This window comes from Dermochelys coriacea, chromosome 1 (assembly GCF_009764565.3).
Source record: "Dermochelys coriacea isolate rDerCor1 chromosome 1, rDerCor1.pri.v4, whole genome shotgun sequence".
Lineage (NCBI taxonomy): Eukaryota > Metazoa > Chordata > Testudines > Dermochelyidae > Dermochelys > Dermochelys coriacea.
This window is the reverse complement of record NC_050068.2, coordinates 93239581-93265778: the sequence shown is the minus strand read 5'-3', so window position 1 is coordinate 93265778 and position 26198 is coordinate 93239581. Positions and strand designations below refer to the sequence as shown.

At 40.7% G+C, this 26198-nt stretch overlaps 1 protein-coding gene across 1 annotated transcript in view; it reads right to left on the bottom strand.

Moving 5' to 3' along the window:
* GPC5 (glypican 5) overlaps window positions 1–24821 on the bottom strand; it is a 580092-nt gene extending 555271 nt beyond the window's left edge. Inside the window, 1 exon segment of the mRNA XM_038390981.2 lies at window positions 23898–24821. Coding sequence (XP_038246909.2) covers window positions 23898–24051 — 154 coding nt within the window. The 5' untranslated portion in view covers window positions 24052–24821.
* Window positions 24822–26198: the final 1377 nt, after the last annotated feature.

The window sequence follows — 26198 nt, the reverse complement described above, 5'->3', positions numbered from 1 at the left end:
AGTGCACACCTCCTCTGGAGTGTAAACCCAAAATTGTATTGTCTTGCACTGCACAGAAAATGGCACAGTGTAAGCTCATGAAATTCACTCCCTCCCTCACTGTGGAGGAAGATATGCACAGCTTCCCCCCAACCCCAATCTCTGTTATGAATTGCACAAACTGGTTTATAGAAAACAAAAACAAGTTTATTAACTACAAAAGATAGATTTAAGTGACTATAAGAGACAGAACCTTCCTTGAGTAGGGAGAATCGGGGCAACCGCTCCAGGTCCCATGCTTTGGGGAGACCCCAGGGGCCTCTGCGATTGGCCAGTATGGTCGGTCCCAGAAGAGACAAACCCATCACTTTTGCCCCGGACCCCACATCCCCCGATGGATGGCCCTGATAAGGGATAGCAAACAGATCGAAGTATATTACTGAGCAAATAAAGCAAACAAGCAAACTAAGCTTAATACACTAAAGACGCTGGCTATATGTAGTAATTTCTCACCCTAAAATTTAAGTGGGTTGCAGAGTTTCTTGTAGACAAACTTCTCCTGGTTGCAGCTTAGAACTCCAGATATTCTTTTCACAGACCAGACACCTTCTTGTTTGGGTCTAGTCCTTTCTTCCCCAGATCAGTCTTAGGTGTTTTCAGCAATCATCTTCGGCAGGGATCCAGTGAAGAAGGAACTGACCTACATTAACTCACTTCCCTGCCTGAAATACAGAATTCCCATCATGTGTAAATCCTGTTTCCCAGTTTGGTCCCCGCCCCCGTATTAGTGGAAAAATACTAGTAGGCCAAGATAGGGTCCAGTACCAGACATGACCACATGACCCTACAGTGTAAAAGCAGTATTCCAGGAAGCTTCTCAGAAAGGTGGAAGCATCTTCAGAGTCCTATAGTTCTCCCTAATGGCCCATCTAGGCTGATTGCCTACTGGCTGGTGTATGTTCCCCAGGTGTAAACACAGTTGTAATTGTTACATAGTCAGTATTCCTACTTCAAATACAGAAATTATACATGCATACAAATAGGATAATCATAGTACATCATAACCTTTCCAAGGATACCTCACATGATCCATCTTGCATAAAACAATCTTAGTTATGCAATATTCATATCATAACACTGTCTCTATGAAGAATGTGGGGTGTAGTGTCACATCACTGTTCTCCTTGTCTTGTGGTGTGGAATGTTGAGGAAAGGGCCAGTCCCTTGGAGCTGGTGAAGTGAAGGACATATCCCAGTTTGAAGAGTTCCCAGAGGGAAAGAGCTGTAGGACACAGGTAGATTGGTGTGATATCCTATAATATAGTGACAGTATGCTCTCCAATCAGGTTGTCTGCCTTTCCATCACCTCCAGCAGCTGTGCCTTAAGGGCCCTAAACAGTTCCTTGTCCTCCTCTCTCTATTGCATCATGCTTACAGAAACCTTCCCTTTACTCTTCTGATTTTTTCTCCCTCTGCTGGGGTGCAGCCATGTTATCCCTTGTCCTCTTTCTCTGGAGATTTGCAAGGTGTTCACTCAGTGATAATACTCTTGTTTGGGAGATAGAGGGAGAGGCACATGCCAGGTGCTAAAGAGGGGGAGCAAAAAAGTAATTCTTGTCCAAATTCTAGTTCACAGGCCATTGGGCATATCTACCGCTAATAGTCGAAGATCAATTAATTGCCAAAATTAGACTATCCCCTCATATCATCTCCTCCATAAAAACTTATCAAGCTTTGTCTTGAAGCCAGGTATGTCTTTTGCCCCCACTGCTTCCCTTGGAAGGCTGTTCCAAAACTTCACTCCTCTGATGGTTAGAAACCTTCATCTAATTTGAAGTCTAAACTTCCTGATGGCTAGTTTATATCCATTTGTTCTTGTGTCCACATTGGTACTCAGCTTAAATAATTCTTCTCCCTCCCTGATATTTATCCCTCCGATATATTTATAGATAGCAATCATATCTCCTTTCAGCCTTCTATTAGTTAGGCTAAACAAGCCAAGCTCATATGTCTCCTTTCATAAAACAGGTTTTCCATTCCTCGGATCATCCTAGTAGCCGTTCTCTGTACCTGTTCCAGTTTGAATTCATCCTTCTTAAACATGGGACACCAGAACTGCACACAGTATTCCAGATGAGGTCTCACCAGTGCCTTGTATAACGGTACTAACACCTCCTTATCTCTACTGGAAATACCTAGCCTGATGCATCCCAAGACAGCTTTTTTCATTAGCGGCTCATAGTCATCCTATGATCAACCAATACTCCGAGGTTCTTCTCCTCCTCTTACTTCCAAGTAATGCGGCCCCAGTTTATAACAGAAATTCTTGTTATTAATCCCTAAATGCATGACCTTGCACTTTTTATTTAAATTTTTATTAAATTTCATTCTATTACTATTACTCCAGTTTAAGAGGTCATCCAGATCTTCCTGTACGATATCCCAGTCCTTCTCTGTATTGGCAATACCTCCCAGCTTTGTGTCATCAGCAAATTTTATTAGCACATTCCTACTTTTTGTGCCAAAGTCAGTAATAAAAAAGATTAAATAAGATTGGTCCCAAAAGTGATCCCTGAGGAACTCCACTAGTAACCTCCTTCCAGTCTGACAGTTCACCTTTCAGTGTGACCTGCTGTAGTCTCCCCTTTAACCAGTTCCTTATCCACCTTTTAATTTTCATATTGACTCCCATCTTTTCCAATTTAGCTAATTCTCCTCCATGTGGAACCGTATCAAATGCCCTACTGAAATCGAGGTAAATCAGATCCACTGCATTCCCTTTGTCTAAAAAATCTCAAAGAAGGAGATCAGGTTGGTTTGACATGACCTACCTTTTGTAAAGCCATGTTGGCCTCAATCACCTTAACTACTTTCTCCTTCATGAAAGGAGATGCACCTGGGGAGATGAGTTAGCATATTAATATGAAATAAAATTAAGCTAATATAGAAAGTTTTAAAACAAAAAAATATACCAAGGTATAACTGTTAACTTGCAGATGGACCTGGATGAGCTTTGTAGGGTTTTTTTCCATTTAAGACATACCATGTTTCCCATTTCCACTGTAAAGGATTTTAGGTAGAATTGGTTTTAAACCTAAAATGATTTCAGAGCACATTGGGATTAAAACACTTCAACCTCAGCTTGTTCAGAGGCAGTTACTTTAGATGATTCAAGGAAGGAGTCTGAAGAGTTAATATTAAGAACTTAAATAGACTGTTTTTAGGATAAAAATTAATTGAACTCCGTCTCTTCTCCTTCAATAACTAGAGTTTAGGCCTTCCCATTTTATTTTATAAGGCACAGACCAAGCAATCTGAACCCTAAACCACCTATTGTGTTAGAGCATATCTGTCCTCATACATACTCTCCTGAAACGCATTCAGCTAAGTCTTTTCCTTTTAACCCATACTATAAGCCCTTATTCAACTGTATAAGTTATTGTGCTGTCAAATTATTCTTAGAGTTTAAAGGTCAGAAAGAACCATTATGATCATCTAATCTGACTTCTTTTATAACGCAGGCCATAAAAGTAGTAATACCTCTATCAAGCCCAATAACTTGTGGTGAATTAGAGCATAAAATTTAGAAAGACTTCGTATCTGATAAGAGATATCCAGTATAGCCCCACTGTAGTGAAATGACCTTTACTAGGGGTCATTCAAGACCTGGTCCCTGGTTGTAAAGGGACAGCATCACCTACTTATCAGAGCACATCAGTAGGGAAAAGGAACACCTAAATTCTACTCCTGATTGTGCCACATATAGAGCCTAACACTACTTCCACTGAAGTGAATGATAGTTTTCTCACTGACTTCAGTGGGAACAGGAACAAGCGCTTGCTGGGTGGCTATTAGGCAAGCCTCTGACTCTTTCATCCCCTTCCATCATCTATAAAACAGGGACTATTAGACTTATCTTTTCAAGGGGTCACTGTGAGATTTAGTTAATTCATATCTGTAAAGCATAAGTGCTAAGTTTCAAATATTATTGTGATATAAAGAGTTAAATAGCTTCTGGCATTCACCAGAATGTGTAAGTTACAGCTAGGTACACAATATGACCTGAAGTATAATATTTTAGATTTTATTGCAGAATATTTAACAAGCCCCCAAGCTTTTCCCCCTGATTTTCACTTTCCTTGACCTTCATCTGAGCACATATCTATTTCAATATATCAAAGCAAGGTAGTTACTTTTTAACTCACCCCTATTACTAGTGAAGGGCACAATCAGAAATGAAATATGGCCATGTTTCACTGACACCGCACATTGCTGTGTAATATAAATCAACGTGTTTTACTAGCATCTTGAAGGAAAGCTCTCTCACTCACTTCGCATGGCTGAACTGGAGTAGCTAAAATTTTAATAACTATCTTTTTATTAAAAAACAGTTATTGACACTACAAATTACGTTTCTTTAGTCAGACATGTGAAAATGAGATACAGCAGAGTTGAGGCAACACAGGAAAAGGTTAATATATATTTACAGGATTGATTTTTTAAAAAAAAAAAAATCAGTTCATTACACTTGGTTCTTGCTTCATTAAATAGTTCAATCGTCAGTCTAATACAGGTAGTAAATCATTTAATTTTTCTTAATTATTTCATCCTAGTCAACCACATTTTTACAGATGGCATTTGTTTTCACAGCCACAGGAATAAAATGCATTTTAGCAACTGCAGTCTCATGAGCTCTACACGGGTATCTTATTTAATTTCAATAAGTCAGTACATTTCTTCAACACCACAGCGATAAAAAGGGAGTGGCGGCACGAATATAGCCTTAAAATAATTATTGTATTAATTTTCTAACATCAGATCAGAAGCCTTTAAATTTGGGACAATCCCAGAAGACTGGAAGATTATTCTATGGCATTCCCTGCAGCATTTTACTGTGAATTGTGTGTCTAATTTGTTTTACAAGACTGCTGTAAAAAATATTAATGTACATTTCCACTGAGTATTCATTCTTTTCGTTAAGGATAACTAGTACTTCTTGTCGTGACTTTCAGTCCTCTAAAGAAATTTGCTGGTTCATTTCCTTTCCCCAACCTAATCTCACGTTAACAATATTGCCCTCTACTTCTTAATGAAAAAAAATGAAGTGAATACAATATACCTCAATTTTCTTACACAGACCTCTTCTGAAGATAAATTTTATGTTGTATCCAATTTGTATGGATTTTGTCAATAATATCTTAACTGTAAGAATATAATAAAAGTCCTGGCTCTGCTAAGTTGCATTTTTGTGCTTTGGGAATTTTTTATATTTCAAAACTATTTACAATATCCTGGGTGTCTACTGAAATTCATATAAGGAATAAGAGAAAAAGGGACACAGAGAGAATTAAAATGTATAAGACATTTCACCAACAAAAGGTACATTTAGGAGCAGTAATGGTTGCAGCAGGACACACTTGATCTGTCCAAAACCTTAAAAGAATGGAATTAAGAAATTAAGAGAAAGACTTGTTGCACTGCCTTTCACTTTCACATGGCAAAATAGTATGAAGGCATCTAATAGTGCCTTTGTATTAGTTGAATACCTTCTGAGATCTCCAGGTGAATGAATACCTGGCAAGTTGTAACGAAAGCATAAAAAAGCACTGGGAAAATACAGATAGGCTAATGGCCTATACAAGATGGAAATGAAGCTGACTTGAGACAGGAAATGGAGATGGGAGACACATTTCCCATATGTTTCAGAGTAGCAGCCGTGTTAGTCTGTATTCGCAAAAAGAAAAGGAGTACTTGTGGCACCTTAGAGACTAACAAATTTATTAGAGCATAAGCTTTCGTGAGCTACAGCTCACTTCATCGGATGCATTTGGTGGAAAAAAACCAGAGGAGAGATGTATATACACACACAGAGATCATGAAACAATGGGTTTATCATACACACTGTAAGGAGAGTGATCACTTAAGATAAGCCATCACCAGCAGCAGGGAGGGGAAAGGAGGAAAACCTTTCATGGTGACAAGCAAGGTAGGCTAATTCCAGCAGTTAACAAGAATATCAGAGGAACAGTGGGGGGGGAGAAATACCATGGGAAAATAGTTTTACTTTGTGTAATGACTCATCAATTCCCAGTCTCTATTCAAGCCTAAATTAATTGTATCCAGTTTGCAAATTAATTCCAATTCAGCAGTCTCTCATTGGAGTCTGTTTTTGAAGCTTTTTTGTTGAAGGATAGCCACTCTTAGGTCTGTAATCGAGTGACCAGAGAGATTGAAGTGTTCTCCAACTGGTTTTTGAATGTTATAATTCTTGACGTCTGATTTGTGTCCATTCATTCTTTTACGTAGAGACTGTCCAGTTTGGCCAATGTACATGGCAGAGGGGCATTGCTGGCACATGATGGCATATATCACATTGGTAGATGTGCAGGTGAATGAGCCTCTGATAGTATGGCTGATGTGATTAGGCCCTATGATGGTATCCCCTGAATAGATATGTGGACAGAGTTGGCAACGGGCTTTGTTGCAAGGATAGGTTCCTGGGTTAGTGGTTCTGTTGTGTGGTGTGTGGTTGCTGGTGAGTATTTGCTTCAGGTTGGGGGGCTGTCTGTAAGCAAGGACTGGCCTGTCTCCCAAGATCTGTGAGAGTGATGGGTCGGCCTTCAGGATAGGTTGTAGATCCTTGATGATGCGTTGGAGAGGTTTTAGTTGGGGGCTGAAGGTGATGGCTAGTGGCGTTCTGTTGTTTTCTTTCTTGGGCCTGTCCTGTAGTAGGTGACTTCTGGGTACTCTTCTGGCTCTGTCAATCTGTTTCTTCACTTCAGCAGGTGGGTATTGTAGTTGTAGGAATGCATGATAGAGATCTTGTAGGTGTTTGTCTCTGTCTGAGGGGTTGGAGCAAATGCGGTTATATCGTAGAGCTTGGCTGTAGACAATGGATCGAGTGGTATGATCTGGATGAAAGCTAGAGGCATGTAGGTAGGAATAGCGGTCAGTAGGTTTCCGATATAGGGTGGTGTTTATGTGACCATCGCTTATTAGCACCGTAGTGTCCAGGAAGTGGATCTCTTGTGTGGACTGGTCCAGGCTGAGGTTGATGGTGGGATGGAAATGGTTGAAATCATGGTGGAATTCCTCAAGAGCTTCTTTTCCATGGGTTCAGATGATGAAGATGTCATCAATGTAGCGCAACTAGAGTAGGGGCATTAGGGGACGAGAGCTGAGGAAGCGTTGTTCTAAGTCAGCCATAAAAATGTTGGCATACTGTGGGGCCATGCGGGTACCCATCGCAGTGCCGCTGATTTGAAGGTATACATTGTCAACAAATGTGAAATAGTTATGGGTGAGGACAAAGTCACAAAGTTCCCCTGCTGCTGGTGATGGCTTATCTTAAGTGATCACTCTCCTTACAGTGTGTATGATAAATCCATTGTTTCATGTTATCTGTGTGTGTATATAAAAATCTCTCCTCTGTTTTTTCCAACAAATGCATCCGATGAAGTGAGCTGTAGCTCACGAAAGCTTATGCTCTAATAATTTTGTTAGTCTCTAAGGTGCCACAAGTACTCCTTTTCTTTTTGCGAATACAGACTAACACGGCTGCTACTTTGAAACCTGTAATTACCTTGAGCAACCCTTCCAAAAACTAGGGTATTGTAAGACGAGTGAGGACTGGCACCTGGACACATGAGGGTGGATTCTGAAATCAGAACCCATGCAGACCTTTAAACCAGATCTTAAAGTTCAAAAGTGTAATAAATAGCAAAGTTAAATACAAGAAAGGTTTTTTGGTCAAAAGCTCTGGCTTTTCAGTAGGACCCACTAATAGGATGGCCAGACATCCCGATAAAATCGGGACTGTCCCGATATTTAGTTATTTGTCCCGCATCCTGACTGATGTACGGTCAGGACGCCATTTGTCCCGATATTTTGCTTCAGTGGCACTCTGGCTTTTTATTTTTGCGCTTGGGGCAGCAAAAAACCTAGAGCCGGCCCTGGTGGTGCGGGGCGGGGAGAGGTTGAGGGGGGTATGAGCCTGTGGATGCCCCCCCATGCGTCCCAATATTTTGTTCTTGTCATCTGGTCACCCTACCCATTAAACTCTTGAAGAACATCTTCAGCGATTCAGAAGTCAGGGTACTGACTCAAGAAAATTCAGGTTAAGATGGATATTCTTACCACAGTCTGAAGACAAAAGATCCATTCAATTCCCTAATTTATAAGTGGTCCTAATATCAGACCTAGGATGAAGACAAAACTGCCAAGATCGCCTTTGGTCTGTAGACAACAACATCTTGGCTCCATCCTGGCGGGGCTGTATACAGATATCCTAAACCAACATAATCAGAGGGAACATGTAGAGGAATTCCTGATTCCATTCCAAGAAAGGGAAGTCTGCCAATGATATTGGATCTTATTTGATCCTGAAGCAAAACCCGAAATAACTGGTGTTCTCTTTGAGGGTAAAGAGACCTACTTGGGACTTACTTTCTTTGCATGTCAGGTAATGCCAGAATGAGACCTAAGACATACATTTGCATCTTAGGAAAACTTTCTTCAAAGAATCTGCCTGGACACTGGGAGGGAGGCACATGGATATCCTCTCTCCCTTCAGCAGATGAATCTTTGGTCTTAATCAAAGGAAGAAAGCCTTTGAGACTGAAAAATTATCTTCTCATCTCTAGAATTCTGATGTAGATCTTTCTTCTCCTGCAAAGTCCACAAATCTCAAGAAGGCGGAAGAACAAGATGAACATCCCAGTCCAGCATCTGGAAATATTACCATAGATGGTGTCAAATATAAACGGAAGGGTAAAGACCTTTAAAATCCCTCCTGGACAGAGGAAAAACCCTTTCACCTGTAAAGGGTTAAGAATCTAGGATAATCTCACTGGCACCTGACAAAAATGACCAATGAGGAGACAAGATACTTTCAAAAGCTGGAGGGGGGGTGGGAGAAACAAAGGCTCTCTCTGTCTGTGTGATACTTTTGCCGGGAACAGAACAGGAATGGAGTCTTAGAACTTAGTAAGTAATCTAGCTAGAGATGCATTAAATTCTGTTTCTTTAAATGTCTGAGAAAATAAACTGTGCTGAATGGAATGGATATTCCTGTTTTTATGTCTTTTTGTAACAAAGTTTTGCCTAGAGGGATTCTCTATGTTTTGAATCTGATTATCCTGTAAGGTATTTACCATCCTAATTTTACAGAGGTGATTCTTTTTACTTTTTCTTCAATTAAAATTCTTCTTTTAAGACCCTGATTGCTTTTTTCATTGTTCTTGAGATCCAAGGGTTTGGGTCTGTGTTCACCTATGCAAATTGGTGAGGATTTTTATCAAGCCTTCCCCAGGAAAGGGGGTGTAGGGTTTAGGGAGGATTTTGGGGGGGAAAGACATTTCCAAGCAGGCTCTTTCCCGGTTATATATCCGTTAGACGCTTGGTGGTGGCAGCGATAAAGTACAAGGGCAAAAGATAAAATAGTTTGTACCTTGGGGAAGTTTTAACCTAAGCTGGTAAAAATAAGCCTAGGAGGTTTTCATGCAGGTCCCCACATCTGTACCCTAGAGTTCAGAGGGGGGATGGAATCTTGACAGAAGGTAAAGAATGTGAGAAGGGAATTCCATGATGAACATTTTGGATCTTGAATGACCTGAGACACAAGTGGCCCAGGTGTAAGCAGTGTCAAGAAACAGTATAATCAGCTTTATGGAGACCTCAGACATAGCCTGGATAAAGACAATACCCAGTTACACTGTTAAGGACTACAGGACATGAACGTAGAGGCAGATGAAGTCATAACAGTATTCTTTTTAAAATTTGTTGAAAGCATCTCATGGATACTTGTGGCTAGCTGGATCCATCTAACAGGGCTGGAGTTTGTCCTGTGAGAGGAGGTGATGAAATGTCAATGCCATCTTATACATAGATGGAATGTCAATGCCATCTTATACATAGCAACGTTCTTGTATTGCGCGGGCGAGGAATAGCAACATACCAACAATTCCAAGGAATTTTGATCTTTATCTCTATTGGGAATAACAGATTCACAAGTTAAGTGCTTTCCCATTAGTCATTGAATTGGATCTCTGATCGTGACAAACTTAAACAGAAAAGGAGTACTTGTGGCACCTTAGAGACTAACAAATGTATTTGAGCATAAGCTTTCGTGAGCTACAGCTCACTTCATTGGATGCATCCGATGAAGTGAACTGTAGCTCACGAAAGCTTATGCTCAAATAAATGTTAGTCTCCAAGGTGCCACAAGTACTCCTTTTCTGTTTGCGAATACAGACTAACACGGCTGCTACTCTGAAACTTAAACAGGTAGTTTAAAACAACATAAGAATGCTTCTGAGATACCTGTACTTGATGCAGATTGCCTGCTATAAACACACACGAGATGAAAACTCAAGGTCTGAGTTTCCTTTTTCTTTTGAGAGGAAAGGAGGTTACCAAGGGAGCAAAAATATATTTTCTGAGCCAATGTAAACTTGGAAAAGCATTTAACTTCATGTTGGGAGATAAGAAATCAGCCTGCAGCTTTGCCTAAATTTCTCACCATAGTATGTCCATTCTTACTTATGTGTTAGATAAGATAGCTCTGTGAATTAATAAAGGGACACAGAGCCATTCCACCATCACTCATTGAAATATAGCCATATAGTCAGTAATGAGCAAAAAGCACATCTGACATTCAGCTTCAGTCCAGTTCCTAATTATCAAGTGCCCATGTCAAAAATTATCCTCAGAACTGGCAAATATGTTGCTTTTCCCCCAATAGATGTCAATGACTTAAGACTGAACTGGTTGGTTGCTCCAGTGCATTGGCAGCATTCCTATGCCTAAAAGAGGCAACAGACCTCTCTCTACAGAGACCTTTTATTGGGGACATTCCCAATCACTAAATTCACTAAAACTTGTACAAATATACTTGTGGCATCTTAGAGACTAACAAATTTATTAGAGCATAAGCTTTCGTGAGCTACAGCTCACTTCATCGGATGCATTTGTTGGAAAAAACAGAGGAGAGATTTATATACACATACAGAGAACATGAAACAATGGGTTTATCATACACACTGTAAGGAGAGTGATCACTTAAGATAAGCCATCACCAGCAGCAGGGGAACTTTGTGACTTTGTCCTCACCCATAACTATTTCACATTTGTTGACAATGTATACCTTCAAATCAGCGGCACTGCGATGGGTACCCGCATGGCCCCACAGTATGCCAACATTTTTATGGCTGACTTAGAACAACGCTTCCTCAGCTCTCGTCCCCTAATGCCCCTACTCTACTTGCGCTACATTGATGACATCTTCATCATCTGGACCCATGGAAAAGAAGCTCTTGAGGAATTCCACCATGATTTCAACAATTTCCATCCCACCATCAACCTCAGCCTGGACCAGTCCACACAAGAGATCCACTTCCTGGACACTACGGTGCTAATAAGCAATGGTCACATAACCACCACCCTATATCGGAAACCTACTGACCGCTATTCCTACCTACATGCCTCTAGCTTTCATCCAGATCATACCACTCGATCCATTGTCTACAGCCAAGCGCTACGATATAACCGCATTTGCTCCAACCCCTCAGACAGAGACAAACACCTACAAGATCTCTATCATGCATTCCTACAACTACAATACCCACCTGCTGAAGTGAAGAAACAGATTGACAGAGCCAGAAGAGTACCCAGAAGTCACCTACTACAGGACAGGCCCAAGAAAGAAAACAACAGAACGCCACTAGCCATCACCTTCAGCCCCCAACTAAAACCTCTCCAACGCATCATCAAGGATCTACAACCTATCCTGAAGGCCGACCCATCACTCTCACAGATCTTGGGAGACAGGCCAGTCCTTGCTTACAGACAGCCCCCCAACCTGAAGCAAATACTCATCAGCAACCACATACCACACAACAGAACCACTAACCCAGGAACCTATCCTTGCAACAAAGCCCGTTGCCAACTCTGTCCACATATCTATTCAGGGGACACCATCATAGGGCCTAATCACATCAGCCACACTATCAGAGGCTCGTTCACCTGCGCATCTACCAATGTGATATATGCCATCATGTGCCAGCAATGCCCCTCTGCCATGTACATTGGCCAAACTGGACAGTCTCTACGTAAAAGAATGAATGGACACAAATCAGACATCAAGAATTATAACATTCAAAAACCAGTCAGAGAACACTTCAATCTCTCTGGTCACTCGATCACAGATCTTAGAGTGGCTATCCTTCAACAAAAAAGCTTCAGAAACAGACTCCAACGAGAGACTGCTGAATTGGAATTAATTTGCAAACTGGATACAATTAACTTAGGCTTGAATAGAGACTGGGAATGGATGAGTCATTACACAAAGTAAAACTATTTCCCCATGGTATTTCTCCCCCCCCACCCCACCCCACCCCCCACTGTTCCTCTGATATTCTTGTTAACTGCTGGAATTAGCTTACCTTGCTTGTCACCATGAAAGGTTTTCCTCCTTTCCCCTCCCTGCTGCTGGTGATGGCTTATCTTAAGTGATCACTCTCCTTACAGTGTGTATGATAAACCCATTTTTTCATGATCTCTGTGTGTGTATATAAATCTCTCCTCTGCTTTTTCCACCAAATGCATCCGATGAAGTGAGCTATAGCTCACGAAAGCTTATGCTCTAATAAATGTGTTAGTCTCTAAGGTGCCACAAGTACTCCTTTTCTTTTTGCGGATACAGACTAACACGGCTGCTACTCTGAAACTTACAAATATACTGTACATTTTTGAATAAATAATTTGCTACCTGCTTCCTTAGAAGTCTAACAAAAATATTTAGTCATCAGGGCATCTTCACTGCATCTGAGAGTGAGCCTCCCAGCCCACGTCCACAGACTTGTGCTAGTTGGGATCATTTTAGTGTGTTAAAAATAATTGTGCAGATGGTGCTTTAACATTACTATTCAGACTGGAGTTGGTGTAGATGTACCCTAAAAGGCCTGTTTACCTGCAAGCAATAACATTTTATTATTTGATATAGTTGGTATCCAGTATTCCCATCACTGAACAGTATCATTTTCATTAACACGCCCAGTAAGAAGTATATTTTATGTTTCCCCTGCACACATTAAACAAACCTGTAAAATCCCTACATAGCATGTACACATTCAGATTGATAAGGTAAAAACTTCTGCCAAGATTCTGTTGCTTGGGAAACCACTTCCTTGGTATTCAGTACAGTCTTCCTTTGTCTCCAGTTCTCAACAGGTATATCTATATCTAAAGGTTTTATCACTGCTTGGAATTGAAAATACAAGAGAGTGATGAACCTCTACCAAGTGTTGTCAGGTTACTTGGGAAATAAAGTGTTGCCTAGTAGCACCATTTTACTCAATGGAATTATTGTGCAATGCATCAGAATTTTTGATTGGGAGTATGTGGTCCAGTTGTCAGATCAGGGGACTAGAACTTAGGACCTATGGATTCTATTTCCAGCTCTGCCACTGATTTGGTATGTGACATTAATCATATCAATAGTGGTCTGATTTTCAGAGGCACTGACCACCTACAGCACCCACTGATTTCAACAGGTACTCAGCACCTCTTAAATAAAATCAGGTAAAATGAGGTACCTATCTGTAAAATACCTGTCTTGTGAGGCTTCATTGTTCAGGAGGCATTATATACCATTGATACAAACATGTACATAATGAAATAGCTTTTAACAGGGGTTCCCAAACTTGGTTTGTGGCTTGTTCAGAATAAGCCCCTGGCAGGCTGCGAGACACTCTATTTACCCGAGTGTCCACAGGTACGGCCACTCGCAGCTCTCAGGGGCCGTGGTTCGCCGTTCCCGGCCAATGGGAGCTGCTGGAAGCAGTGGCTCGGCCCAGCCCACTCTGCTTCCCACAGCTCCCATTGGCCGGGAATGGCGCACCGCGGCCACTGAGAGCTGCGAGTGGCCGTACCTGCGGATACTCAGGTAAATAGAGTGTCTCGCGGCCTGCCAGGAGCTTATCCTGAACAAGCCACAAACCAAGTTTGGGAACCCTTAGCTTATAACTATTCATATTATCCAAATTCTGCATAATTTCAAATAAATGTCAAACCTTCACGTTTTGAAACCTTCATCCACTTTAAGGGGGGAGAAGGGAATCATGGTATTTTACATAGACCAGCCTTATGTTACGATTACAAAAAGATCATTAGAACTCCCAGAAATGTTCTAAAATAAAATAAATATTTTTTATGGCTGTGGTTTGTAGCTGACACTGATATTCTCATTTCAATCATACCTTTACGTTTATATTAAACATTTAAAAAAATAAAAAGCATATCACTCCAAGCTCCTATGGGAACATTGTTTTTACTTTAAGACTGCTAATCACGTACATATAAAAGTACATTTTATTGACTATTTCTGTTCCAGCTCATTAAACACAGCTGTCTTCAATGACCGGAGTAAAGTAACTGAATCCAACATGCAAAAGAACCCAATTGACTAAGAATAGAGTGATAGTTTGAGACCCACTACATGGATTTGTACATGTGTTTCTTAACTAGTGCTGTAGAACTAACAGCAGTTTTATTGCAGAAGTGTGCATGACAGTGAGAGAGAGAGGGTCATTCTGTTTCAGTTTCACCAAGAAAATGCGTGCATATTTTTTATATGAGCCCCGTCTCTCCCCCAGAAGTTTACACCAGTGGCAGATTATATTGATTATGGAATAGTGGAAAAAACTTTTTAGCTCCAGTAACAACCAAGGAAAACACTCTCTTTTATACAGAGCTCTGAAAGCTTCTAGACTGCAACCCATTTAGAATGATTTTTTAGATAAATCCTACCACTAATACGAGGAATAATCTGGTCCTGTGTGTGAAATATTCACAAATTTGGCCTGCCATAAGTTTTGTAATGAAGAGCTACCTACATGAACCTACTGTAAAAGTGGGCTAATTAATAAGTTGCCTTAAGTGAGCCATAGCTTTATTGAGAATGAAATTTTAACTATTCTTTTGCTTTAGGTGTATTTACTTACTAAAGGCCTTGAGTTGAATTCATACTCTCATACATGACTTCAGTCCTGCAAATCCTTATTCCCAATAACTCAACTCAATAACATAAGTGAGAGTTTGCAGAATCAGGTCTTTAGCCATTAGTGAAAGAGAAAATAGCATATTTGAAGCCAAATTCTGCTCACCTTACTTTGTGACTTGTCCCTCTAAGCCAAATTCAGAGACCACAGAATCTGCTCAGAACATCCTGGCCTGGTTAAGCTCCACTCCACTGAGCACTATTCGTTTTCAGAAAGGGACAGACTCCTCTTCAGCACAAGCTGCTCCATCGCTATCAAACCCACCTTCCTCCTTTTTGAGCTTGGTGGCAATCCCCACAATATATGCCAAATATTGTTCCACAGAGGCCATTCTGCTGGTCTATCACAGCTGAAACACCTTGGATCATTTCTTTATATTAAGGAACAAACTCATCTTTTTAAAGGTTTACTTCAGACTCTTCATTATATATGGAGTGACAATCCTCCTTATACAATAGCAGGGGTGAATAAAAATCAATTTTTTAATCGAATTTTTGTTAATAAAATGCTTTTTGAGGAAAAAACCTAAAGATAAAGATATCTTTGAGCTGTAATGTATCTCATCATTGAATAGGGATTATAAATTCAAATTCTATACTATGAGACAATAGACTCGTGTAATGTTTAAGAAAACTTTTGTAAATGAGTTCCAATAGTTCATGGATTAGGGACCCAATTTTATGGGGTTTCAGGGGCTTCTGTATAGATTTAGGTTAATCTTTCTATCTACCCAATGGGACTCAGTGCTCAGTCTAGAAGATACCATCAGAGATGCTTAGATTTGCAATTCTCAAACTGTGGATTTGTGTCTCCAGTGATAATATGCTTGTTAACAGCAAAAATAATATCTAGAGGTGGGAAATAACAGACCTCAACCCTATTGTCCCTCTGACTCTGTGTACACAAATCTGCAATCCCTTACCTCTCTATAAAAGTTTCAAAAAGTTCAATGAATAGAAGATTGTTGGGAGTGGAATAGATCTGGACAAGGAGAAGCAGTCTGGAGATAAATGTGAGAAGGGAGGGACAGGCAGTAGAAACAAAAGTGAAACTGTATGAGCAGCATATTCCAGAATTCTTCAAGCCTTTCTGAGTGTAGCCTTCATTGATTTGAGATCTACCATACGATTCTCTCATTAGTAGGGAAAACCTATAAATGAAGAAGGCCGTAAAAGAGACCCAGTTTTGGAATATATTAATGAAGTTCCTCTACCTGTGGGTAAGACAGGCAAGCGTGCAAAATGCAAACAGTGCAACGAAGAAATGCAAAGCCTGATTGCCCGAATGAAACAATAACGTGAGAAGTGTTCCTACTCAGAAGGAAGCTGCGTTGAAGATAATGAAAGAAACATGTCTGAACATGGGGGATCTTCAGGTTGGTAAACTTTATTTATTTCATACTTTTCTTAAGGACTGCCTGTCTTCCTTCTGACCTATTCTTGAATTCTCACATTTGAGCAAAAAATATAGTTGTTACTCTATGGTACTATCATTTTAGATGCAGTTGTGATAAAAAATAAATAGCTGAAATAGGAAGATCTTCCTTTTACAGTTTCACCTTTAAAGTAGTACTCAGTGTCAGAGAATGCAATGAGTAATACTAAATGAGCAATATGGTGGTAAATAATTAAACAACTGCATTGACTTATTTTGTTTAGGAGAATCCATCCTGAACATACAGGGTTCCGAAGACTATTCACCTTCAAGATTACCATCATTTTCTATAGTTTCAGAGTTACCTGCCAGTGAAGTGTTTCAGTTACATCATGTATGTCACATAGCGACAGTATATCTCCTGTAGCAAAAAGGAAAAAAAAAAGTCTCCATCATCCAGAAACAACCACAGATAAGTTTGTGATAAGAACCAGTAGATTAGAAAAAGAGGCAATTGATGAAAAAAATGCCTGGCTTGTTTATACAACAAATTCTCCTTTCTGAATGATTGAGAACCCACACTTTATTAACATGGTTCAGAAATTAAGACCAGGATACAGTCCACCCAACAGAGCAGATGTCACAGGCAAATTGCTGGATAAAGTGTGTGAAAGAGAAATTGAGCAGTGTGCAAAAGAAATTGAGCAGTACTAAAGGGTAAAGTTGTTAACCTGAGCCTTGATGGATGGAGCAATGTCCACAATGGTCCTGCTGTATGTGCTTGTGTGACAACAGAAGAAGGGAATGTCTTCCTTACAGAAAGAATTGATACATCAGGAAATGCACGCACAGCAAAATACAAGTAGCAGCAGAAAAAGCTATAACAAACAGTAAAAAAAAATTCAAATGTCTAATATGCAGCTTGGTCACAAACAATACTGCAAATGTATCCAAGATGAGAAGTAATTATTTAACAAAATTGTGAAAAAAATAGAGGCACTGTCACAGTCAAAGTTCTCAACATTGGGCTTAAAAGCAATGTTGAACACATGCTGAATACCCTGAAGCCTATTCCTGTAGCCTTGAACAAAATGCAGGGAAATAGCTGTTTTATTGGTGATGCTGTTGAAATTTGGAAGGAACTGAGATAGATCTTAAAAAGAGAAATATGCAATGACAGAGTTAAATTACAAGCATTAGAAAACAAATGGGACAAGCACTATCTCCAGTTCATTTTCTTGCAAACATTCTCAATACTAGGTACCAGGGTCAAACCTTAACTGCTGAAGAAGAGGAGTTGGCTATGACATGCACATCCAGCAACCATCCCTCCATAATGCCAACTATAATAAACTTCAGAGCTAAGGGTGAACCATTCAAGAAATATATGTTTGCTGATGATATTTTAAAGAAAGTCACACTAGTGGAAGTCACTTAAGCACTTGGATTCAGAGACTGTTGAAGTGATAATCTCACTTTTAACAGCAGTAGCTTCTTCTGCCGATGTAGAAAGAATATTTTCTTCCTTTGGACTAATTAATCTCAAATTGAGAAATCATTTGGGACCTGAAAAAGCAGGAAAGCTTTGTTTTTCTTTTCCAGATTATGAACAAACAGGAAAATGAAGGTGAAAACAACTGAGTTAGCTGTAGAAGCCAATATTTTAAGTTTCTAATGTTGACCTGGCTGACAATTTAATTTTTGTTTTTTAAAAATTTCATTTAAACTATTTTAGTTAAACAATTTTAACAAAAAGAAACGTGATTTTACAAAACTTGAGTGTTTAACTAAATTCAATAATTCATTGTTTTGTTAAATTATATGTTTACTGTTGAAGAAAATTAAAATCCAGAATACATAATGTTGTTGTTTTAGTTAAATAAAACAATTTAAATGTCTGTCTGGTGATAAGAAAAGCAGCACTTGTGGCACCAAATTTATTTGAGCATAAGCTTTTGTGAGCTACAGCTCACTTCATCGGATGTTCTCCTCCTAGTACAGCATGTCAAGAAAATCCTCCAAATATTAATGATTAACCTGTTGAATTGGAGATATTTATGAAGTCATTGGGAGGTGAACTATCTGTTTCAATTACCTTTGGCAAATGAAACAACAAAACAATCATTCATTTTCTGATAGAGCTGTAAAACTAATCTGAAAAGTTTTCAGAATAAATCACTTTAAAAATGTATAGTGTATACCTTCTAAAAATGAAACCTACATCTATCTCTGAGTTGTGAAGAATATGTATTAAGGTTATAACAACCAACAAGAATGCACTTTTATGTAGAAATCCATGATTAAATTGAGTCTTCTTGACTAGTGATTTAAATCAAATCCACCCTGCACAATAGGCACAAAACAAGCTGCCTTCCATCTTTTCTGGAGCTTTGCATATACCACAAAAAGTCTTCTACTGATGTACTTGCAGTGATGCTGTTCAATATCTTTACATTGCCTGCCTCATTTACCCATTTGCCTATTATTAGGATATCATATATTAGCAAAGGAGTTTGCCATGGAATTCACCACTTGGCACAGAATAACTGTATTGTTCAATCTAAGCAGCTCTCTCTTTTTTTAGTTGCATCTGTGATTGCACAGATAACCCTCAGAAGGTGAACTGAGCATAACCAATGTAGTGATTCCTGCGTGACTCTGCAGAGAGCTTGAAACAACACGTCTAAGAAATATGAAATGCCCCATTCATCTCAGTCAGGACTCCCTGTACTTTGTGATTCCATAGCAGCATTGAATATGGCAGCTTTGCAATATGCCACAGAATTCAGCATTTTAAACCTGGAAGGCATTTGCCATTTTGCTGCACTCAGGTGTCCCCCATTTTGTTTTCTGTCTCCCTGCCCTACCAGAAACATTTTCTCCACAAGAGGGAGGCACCTGGATTACAGTAAATGCTTCTGCAACTGTAGCCTCGAACCATGCACCAGGGAACCAGAGTTGAATCTAGTTTACAGTTACTCGTAACTGAGCTATTTATCACTTTTTAAAAATACATAAAGACGTGCTGGGGGAAATTTTGTGGGTGGGATGAGGGACAGCTAGTATGAAACTGGAATGAGTGCTTATTCTTTACACTTAACTCTGAGTTCAGTTTATATCATTGTATGAAGTCCTCAACTACCATAAGAAAGGTCTTTTAAGTCTATAGAAAAATAAGATAATACAATTACAACAGTTTTACCATTAAGAAAATTAGACAAATAGCTAAAGAGTTCAAGCACAGACTGCAAATGTGAAGTGTTCTGAGAGCTATGTATTTAAGTGTTTTATTCTAATATATGCTACACAATGATTGAACACAGATTTATGCATCATTGAGCAAATCATAGTTAAGGAGACTGAGTAAACTTAGTGAAATTTACATCACTATAGTTCTTTCATGGAAAGGTTGTTTGGTTTTTAATATTATTAAAAAGGAGAGGGGGGAAAACACGCTGATCACACACTCAGATCTGAAATGAACAAAATGACCCTAATTCTTCCTTGGTGTAACTCCACTGACTACAACACAGTTATACCAGGGATGAAAGAGGCTCACTTACTGAATTACATTGTTTTTGAGTGTACACAGGATGACAGCTGCATTTTTTTTTTCCAATGTGTGGCACTCCAAATACAAGGGCTAATTCTGCAATCCTTACTCAGCAAATGACCCCTACTCACATGAGCTGTCCCAATACAAGATTGTCCCAATATGTGTGTGTATATAATCTCCAATATGCAGTTGTCAGATTCTTACTTTCGTTATTTTGAAACGTCACTGTCTTTCATTACAGACTAGGCCCCAATGAGAATTTCTCACAAGAGTAAAATTGCACACATGCTTAAGTATATGCAAGATTAGGCCCAATGCCTAAGGCACCTTAGGAGTTTTAAAATTAATTCATCTGAGTTACCCAAATACACAAAGCATTTGATAAGCGCATTACGTTTGAAAGATTTCCCCCCCTTAACTCAGGGTCCTTTAAGCATCCCTCCCCACTCTCTAGAAATATTCTCCATTGGTCTGAGAATCAACATTATATTTTTAATCCAAAAGGTTATCTCAACCATAACTTTGTATACTGCTATTATTGCAATACTAGAATATCCAGTGATACATGCTTCAAAATGTTCTCAACAGTAAAATACATGGCTAATAAGCAGTATAATTGAACATATTTCTATATATTGTCAGAAAAGCTTTACCAAAAGGCCTATTCCTAACTGCTTATCCAGAAAGTGAACCTTAAAACATTAAGACTAAAAGACCACTGTGTAAAGTGTGAAAGTTATGTCTCTTTTCTCTTGGCATTTTGTCCTATCAACCCACAGCTATCATTTAGTGTAGTTCTTCAAGTTCTCTCTTTTCTTGTTTGACATCTCTAAATTAATATTCTTTAATAATATCCACAGTTATTTGCCAATATACCCTTGAAAATATCATGGATATTCACCAGGGAGATAACTATTGTAACTTTGCATTCAGTTTGTTGGATACAGGTATTTGACTATCTGACTGTCTCTATAGTAATAAAACTAATCTTTGAGAGGGAAACCCTTTGCTGACTGTAAAACTGTTTCCCACCCTGTGCCGGCCTATCACTTGTTGGGACATCATCATAAGTTCTGAAGGGAACTTTTTCCTACTTTCCTCATCCCATGTACTTGCTTTGGATTGAGGAGACAAAGAAGATGGAGACAGAACATTATTAAGTACTGTATTAGCAAAACATTTCTATGGGAAGGGGGGGAAAAAAAGTGAGGGTAGTGGGAAAGAAACATCTTAATTGCACTCATTAAGAGAAAAATGGCACTATTGAGTTTCATCATATACATGAATATATTCTACAAATGAATTATGATAGCGGAGAAGATTTATCGGTTTTGTTAATTTACGGAATGCGGAGAATATGGCTACAATTGATAAGATCTCAAAAAACTGACATTGTTCACATTTAACTAAATAAGCAACACTAGAGATGCACACCAGCCAGAAGGTTTGGATCTAGATACAAATTCCCCCAGAGGGAGAGTTGTTCAGCTTTGAGGGTTTGGTTCAAGCCCATCTCTAATACGTCCTTCCGAATGATCTGTCCATCTTTTTGATCATTACATTCTGACAATACAATCTCTAGCTAAGGAAATTTTTACTGTCTAATGAGATTTAAAGAATATGATTTATGTTTCCACATTTCACAGGAAGCTAAGATTTAAATGAAAGTACTATAATTCCATAAATATTTCAGGCTTAGCCCATTCTTAATATTACCATTAATATAGTTTACAAACTATCTGTATCCGAGTATTAAAATACTAAATATTACAATGAGATTTTAGGCATAAGTCTATAGTACACCATACCACTAATTTCATTTCCTCAGTAAAGGAGGAGAAAACAAGTTCCCTTAGGTCTTGCCTGCACTTAAAAGGATTAGCCAATATAGATACTCCTGAAGAACTATACTGGCAAATACCCCTGGCAAAGATGCAGTTAACATAGGAAAAAGAGTCCTTTTGACAGTATAACTATATGTTAAACTACTTCCCCAAACAGAATAAGTTACATCAGCAAAAGGAAGGTTCTTTGCCAGTATAACTACAGTAGGGCTTTTGCCAGCATTGCTATGTCAGTTAAAGATGTGATTTCCCTCCCCCCCCCCACTCCCACTCCTCCTTAACTGATATAAGTATGCTGGTAAAACTTTCTGGTGTAGACCAGGCCTGGGAAGAAAAAGAAACTATCACCATTTAAAGATAATTTTTAATCATAGCTTCCCCATTTACAGAAAACATTTCCTGCGAGACTGTGCCCATGATGGTCAATCTTCATATGTTTAAGTTCCTGAGTCTGCGCACGCTGGCATATGTAAGTAATTCTACCTGTGGGAGTAGTACCACTGAAATCAATGGAACTATTCATTTGAGTAAAGATACTCACACCACTTTTATTTGCAAGGATGGGTCATTTCAATTCATCACAGTAATCTCATGAATTTTCATTTGTAATGCAAATGCCAAGTGTATTAACTTAAAGTTGTAGGTACCTCTATTAACTAGCACCTTACTTACAATGCAGATTTGCCCCACCTACAGCCATTGCTGGGTAGCCACTACCTGCTATTTGCACTTACAAAGCTTAATTCTCCCTGAAATTGCTTGAGTTGCACAGATGCAAGTCATGGCTCACAGTGATTTTCCCCAGTCTACACTGGGTGTATTCACTAGTGCAGCTATATCAGTGGCTGGCTACTGATGGCTGAATTTGGGCCAAATCCCCCATGCAATCATGGCATTTCACCATCCATCCCCAGTAAGGGATGTTTCAGGGAGTAAGGAATTCTCTTGTTCCTTTCCCCTCCTTCCAAGTTGCTGGTGCCCTGTAAAGTCTCAATCCCACAGAAAAGCCCCTTCACTTGGATTTGGTGCAGAGTGACCATAGGTTCCATTTTTTTCCCTTTTTAAATCTAGTCCTACACATCCCTGATCAAAGCCTTCATCAGTTGGCAAGACCAAAGGGAACAAATGCCCAGTCCCTGCCACCCCCCAAAATCCCCAGGCACTCCCCCCTTCTGGGGGGCATGGAGGAATGTTGGGGGGAGGTCAGGCGAGCAGCGGTGGGGCAGGGCCCCACAGGGCCAGCCCCATATGGAGGAGAGAAGGGGCACCTTATGGGCAAGCCCCACAAGGGATCTGTTTTCAGTTTGGGAAATACAGTCACCCTAATTTGGTGTCAAACCCAGGAGTTCCATGTTTATAATTTCTCCTGGACATTGTTTTCTCCATCCCTGATGCAGCAAGGGGTCAGCTCCTACATAGCCCTCTCTCCATTCACCCTGCAGCGTACGCTGAGCAAACCTGGGCTGGAATCGGCCCATATGGAATGCTGACCGCTATCTTTCACCCAGGTCTTCTCCTGAGACTAGCCCCAGTCACTAACCACAGGTAGTGACACCATTTCAAAACCTGCAGCAGGTTTGCTGGGGCATGGGAGTCCCTCGCTCAGCATTTCCCCAAGAAGAAGGCGCCACCTGCCCGAGGAAAGGACGAGAGGAGCCAGCCAGCCCGCCCCGCTGCCGTACCATTGCTGCTGCTCGCACGGCTTTGCCCTCCGTTTCCCAGCCTCCCGCTGCCAAGACGCCGCCGTCCAGAAAGAAAACCTCCAGAGAGCGGCCAGGCGGGCTTGGGGGTAAGGACAGCAGCGCTACGGAGGGAGCGAGCCCGCAGGAAGTTGCTTGAGGGAGTCTGGGCTTTGCTAACTCTGCATTCTTCAATCAAGCAGCGCCCTGCTAGGCGCGGAGCACAGCCCTGCCTGCGCCTGACGCCCACCCCTCGGGCCGAAAAGGGGCCAGCCCGGTACCCCTGCCCCATGCAGTTCAGACCCCTCGCCCGCTGCCAGCCCCTCCTTACACTGCCCCGAAATGCTGCGTCCCCGGGTGCGCGAGCCCTGGCTCTCCCGGGGGAAGGCGGAGAGGAGCCCGCTCTTACCTGCCCGCGGGGTCTCCGGAAGCCCCTGGGCTGGGCCGATCTGCCGCAGCTGGAAAACTTTCCGAGCGTCCTCGCAGCTTGGCAGCGTCTCGCCTTTTAGACACACCAGGGCCGCCAACAGGAGGATGCCCGAGCGCAGGCTCAGCCTTCCCATCTCCGGGCGGCGCAGCAGCCTCCACCAACTGTACGAACTCTGCCCCAAGAGCCCCCTGCCCCGCAGCAACAGCTGCCACAGCTGCCCGCAGCAGCGGGAGCAGGAAGCGTGGGGAGAATTTCTCCCAGCTACTTTCAGCTGGCGCCGCCGCCGCGGGGATGCTGAGGGAGCCGCCCGCTGTCCCTGCCTCTGGCACACAGGCCGCACGTTCCACTTCGCACCGGGTCCCACCGCTGCAACTACAGCAGGCCCCGCTGTGCTGCAGGAGAGAGAAGAAACCAGAGTACTGCAGCCTGCCCCGCCTCCCCAGCAAACCACCGCCCCCCAGCTGACCTCATCAGCATAAGGGTGCAACACCCTCCAACCGCCCTGCTCCAACAAGACAACCTCTTTGCTGCAGTACTGTGCAACTCCCACTGCGCCTGGCAGACCAAGGAGTAGCTTTGGGAGTTAAGCCTGCCCTCCAATTTCCACCCGCACCTGTAGCGATGGAAGCAGCTTCGTTAGTTGGAGTTCGTTGCAGGGCCTCAAGATTAAAAGATTTGCCTACAGCCTGGGATGCAGAGTCACAGGACACCTTCAACCTGAAATCTCCTAAGGCTTTAGAAAGAAAAAAAAAAATTCCAAGAGCCCTGACAATTGCTGTGAATTTACAAATCGCACTTTCTATTTTTTTTAAAAAAAGGGGGGGTCTTTTTTTTTTTTTGCTGTTTGCCTACACTGATTTGACAGTGTAGCACAGTGCTGTCAATACACAAAGAAAACGAATTTGAAAAAAAAATATTTTCCTCTACCCTCTTTGTTTGTAAAAAGAAAAAGGAGTACTTGTGGCACCTTAGAGACTAACAAATTTAAAATTCCACTCTATACAGCTAAATTCAGTGCCTTGCATAATGACACATTTCAGAGTAGCAGCCGTGTTAGTCTGTATTTGCAAAAAGAAAAGGAGTACTTGCCTACAAAATTTCAGTGTTCAGAGAATGATTAAATACATTATTTTAAACCCTGATTCACTGAATGTCAGGGTTCCCTTCCCACTCTGAACTCTAGGGTGCAAATGTGGGGACCTGCATGAAAACCCCCTAAGCTTATTTTTACCAGTTTAGGTTAAAAACTTTCCCAAGGCACAAATTTCACCTTGTCTTTGAACAGTATGCTGCCACCACCAAGTGATTTAGACAAAACAGGGAAAGGATGCATTTCCTCCAAATATCCCCCCAAGCCTTTACACCCCTTTTCCTGGGGAGGCTTGAGAATAAACAAGATGAGCACAAACCAGCCTTGGATTTTTAAGACCCCCCAAAACCCAATCAGATTATTAAAAAAACAGAGCTTTATTAGAAGAACAAAAACAGATAAGAGAACAACTTTCTAAGATCAGAATGGAAGATAATCTTACAGGCAGTCAGATTTAAAACACAGAGAATCCCTCTAGGCAAAACCCCTTAAGTTACAAAAAGACACAAAAACAGGAATACACATTTCCTCCAGCACAGCAAATTTCACAAGCCAAAACAAAGAAAACCTAACACATTTTCTAGCTAGGTTACTTACTAACTTTACAGGAGTTGGAGGGCCTGCATCCTTGATCTGTTCCTGGCAAAGGTATCACACAGACAGACAAAAGCCTTTTCCCCCCTCCAGAATTGAAAGTATCTTGTCCCCTTATTGGTCCTTTGGGTCAGGTGCCAGCCAGGTTACCTGAGCTTCTTAACCCTTCACAGGTAAAAGGACTTTGCCTCCAGCCAGGAGGGATTTTATAGTACTGTATATAGAAAGGTGGTTACACCTCCCTTTATATTTATGACACTGAATAAGACCAAAATGGAAGCTGAAAAGAGAAGACAATTCATATTTAAAAAGGGGAAACCCCCTTTATATCCTCCTGCACTCAGCCATGTAGTTCTTCAGTTTCCTACGGTATGATATCTTTTATCCTTAATGGTGAATTTCTTTCAAAGCCTTCATGTCTTCAATTGCTTTTCTTTCCCCACACCTCTAGTTTTGAGAGAGATTTTGTATTTATGAAAGCAAGGAACTAATAGCACTGATTAGAGTCTAATATGGGGAGATATTGTTCAAGGGTTACCCAAAGATTAGGATAGAATACCTCAATCTTAATTTTCAATATTGTTGTGATTACAGAG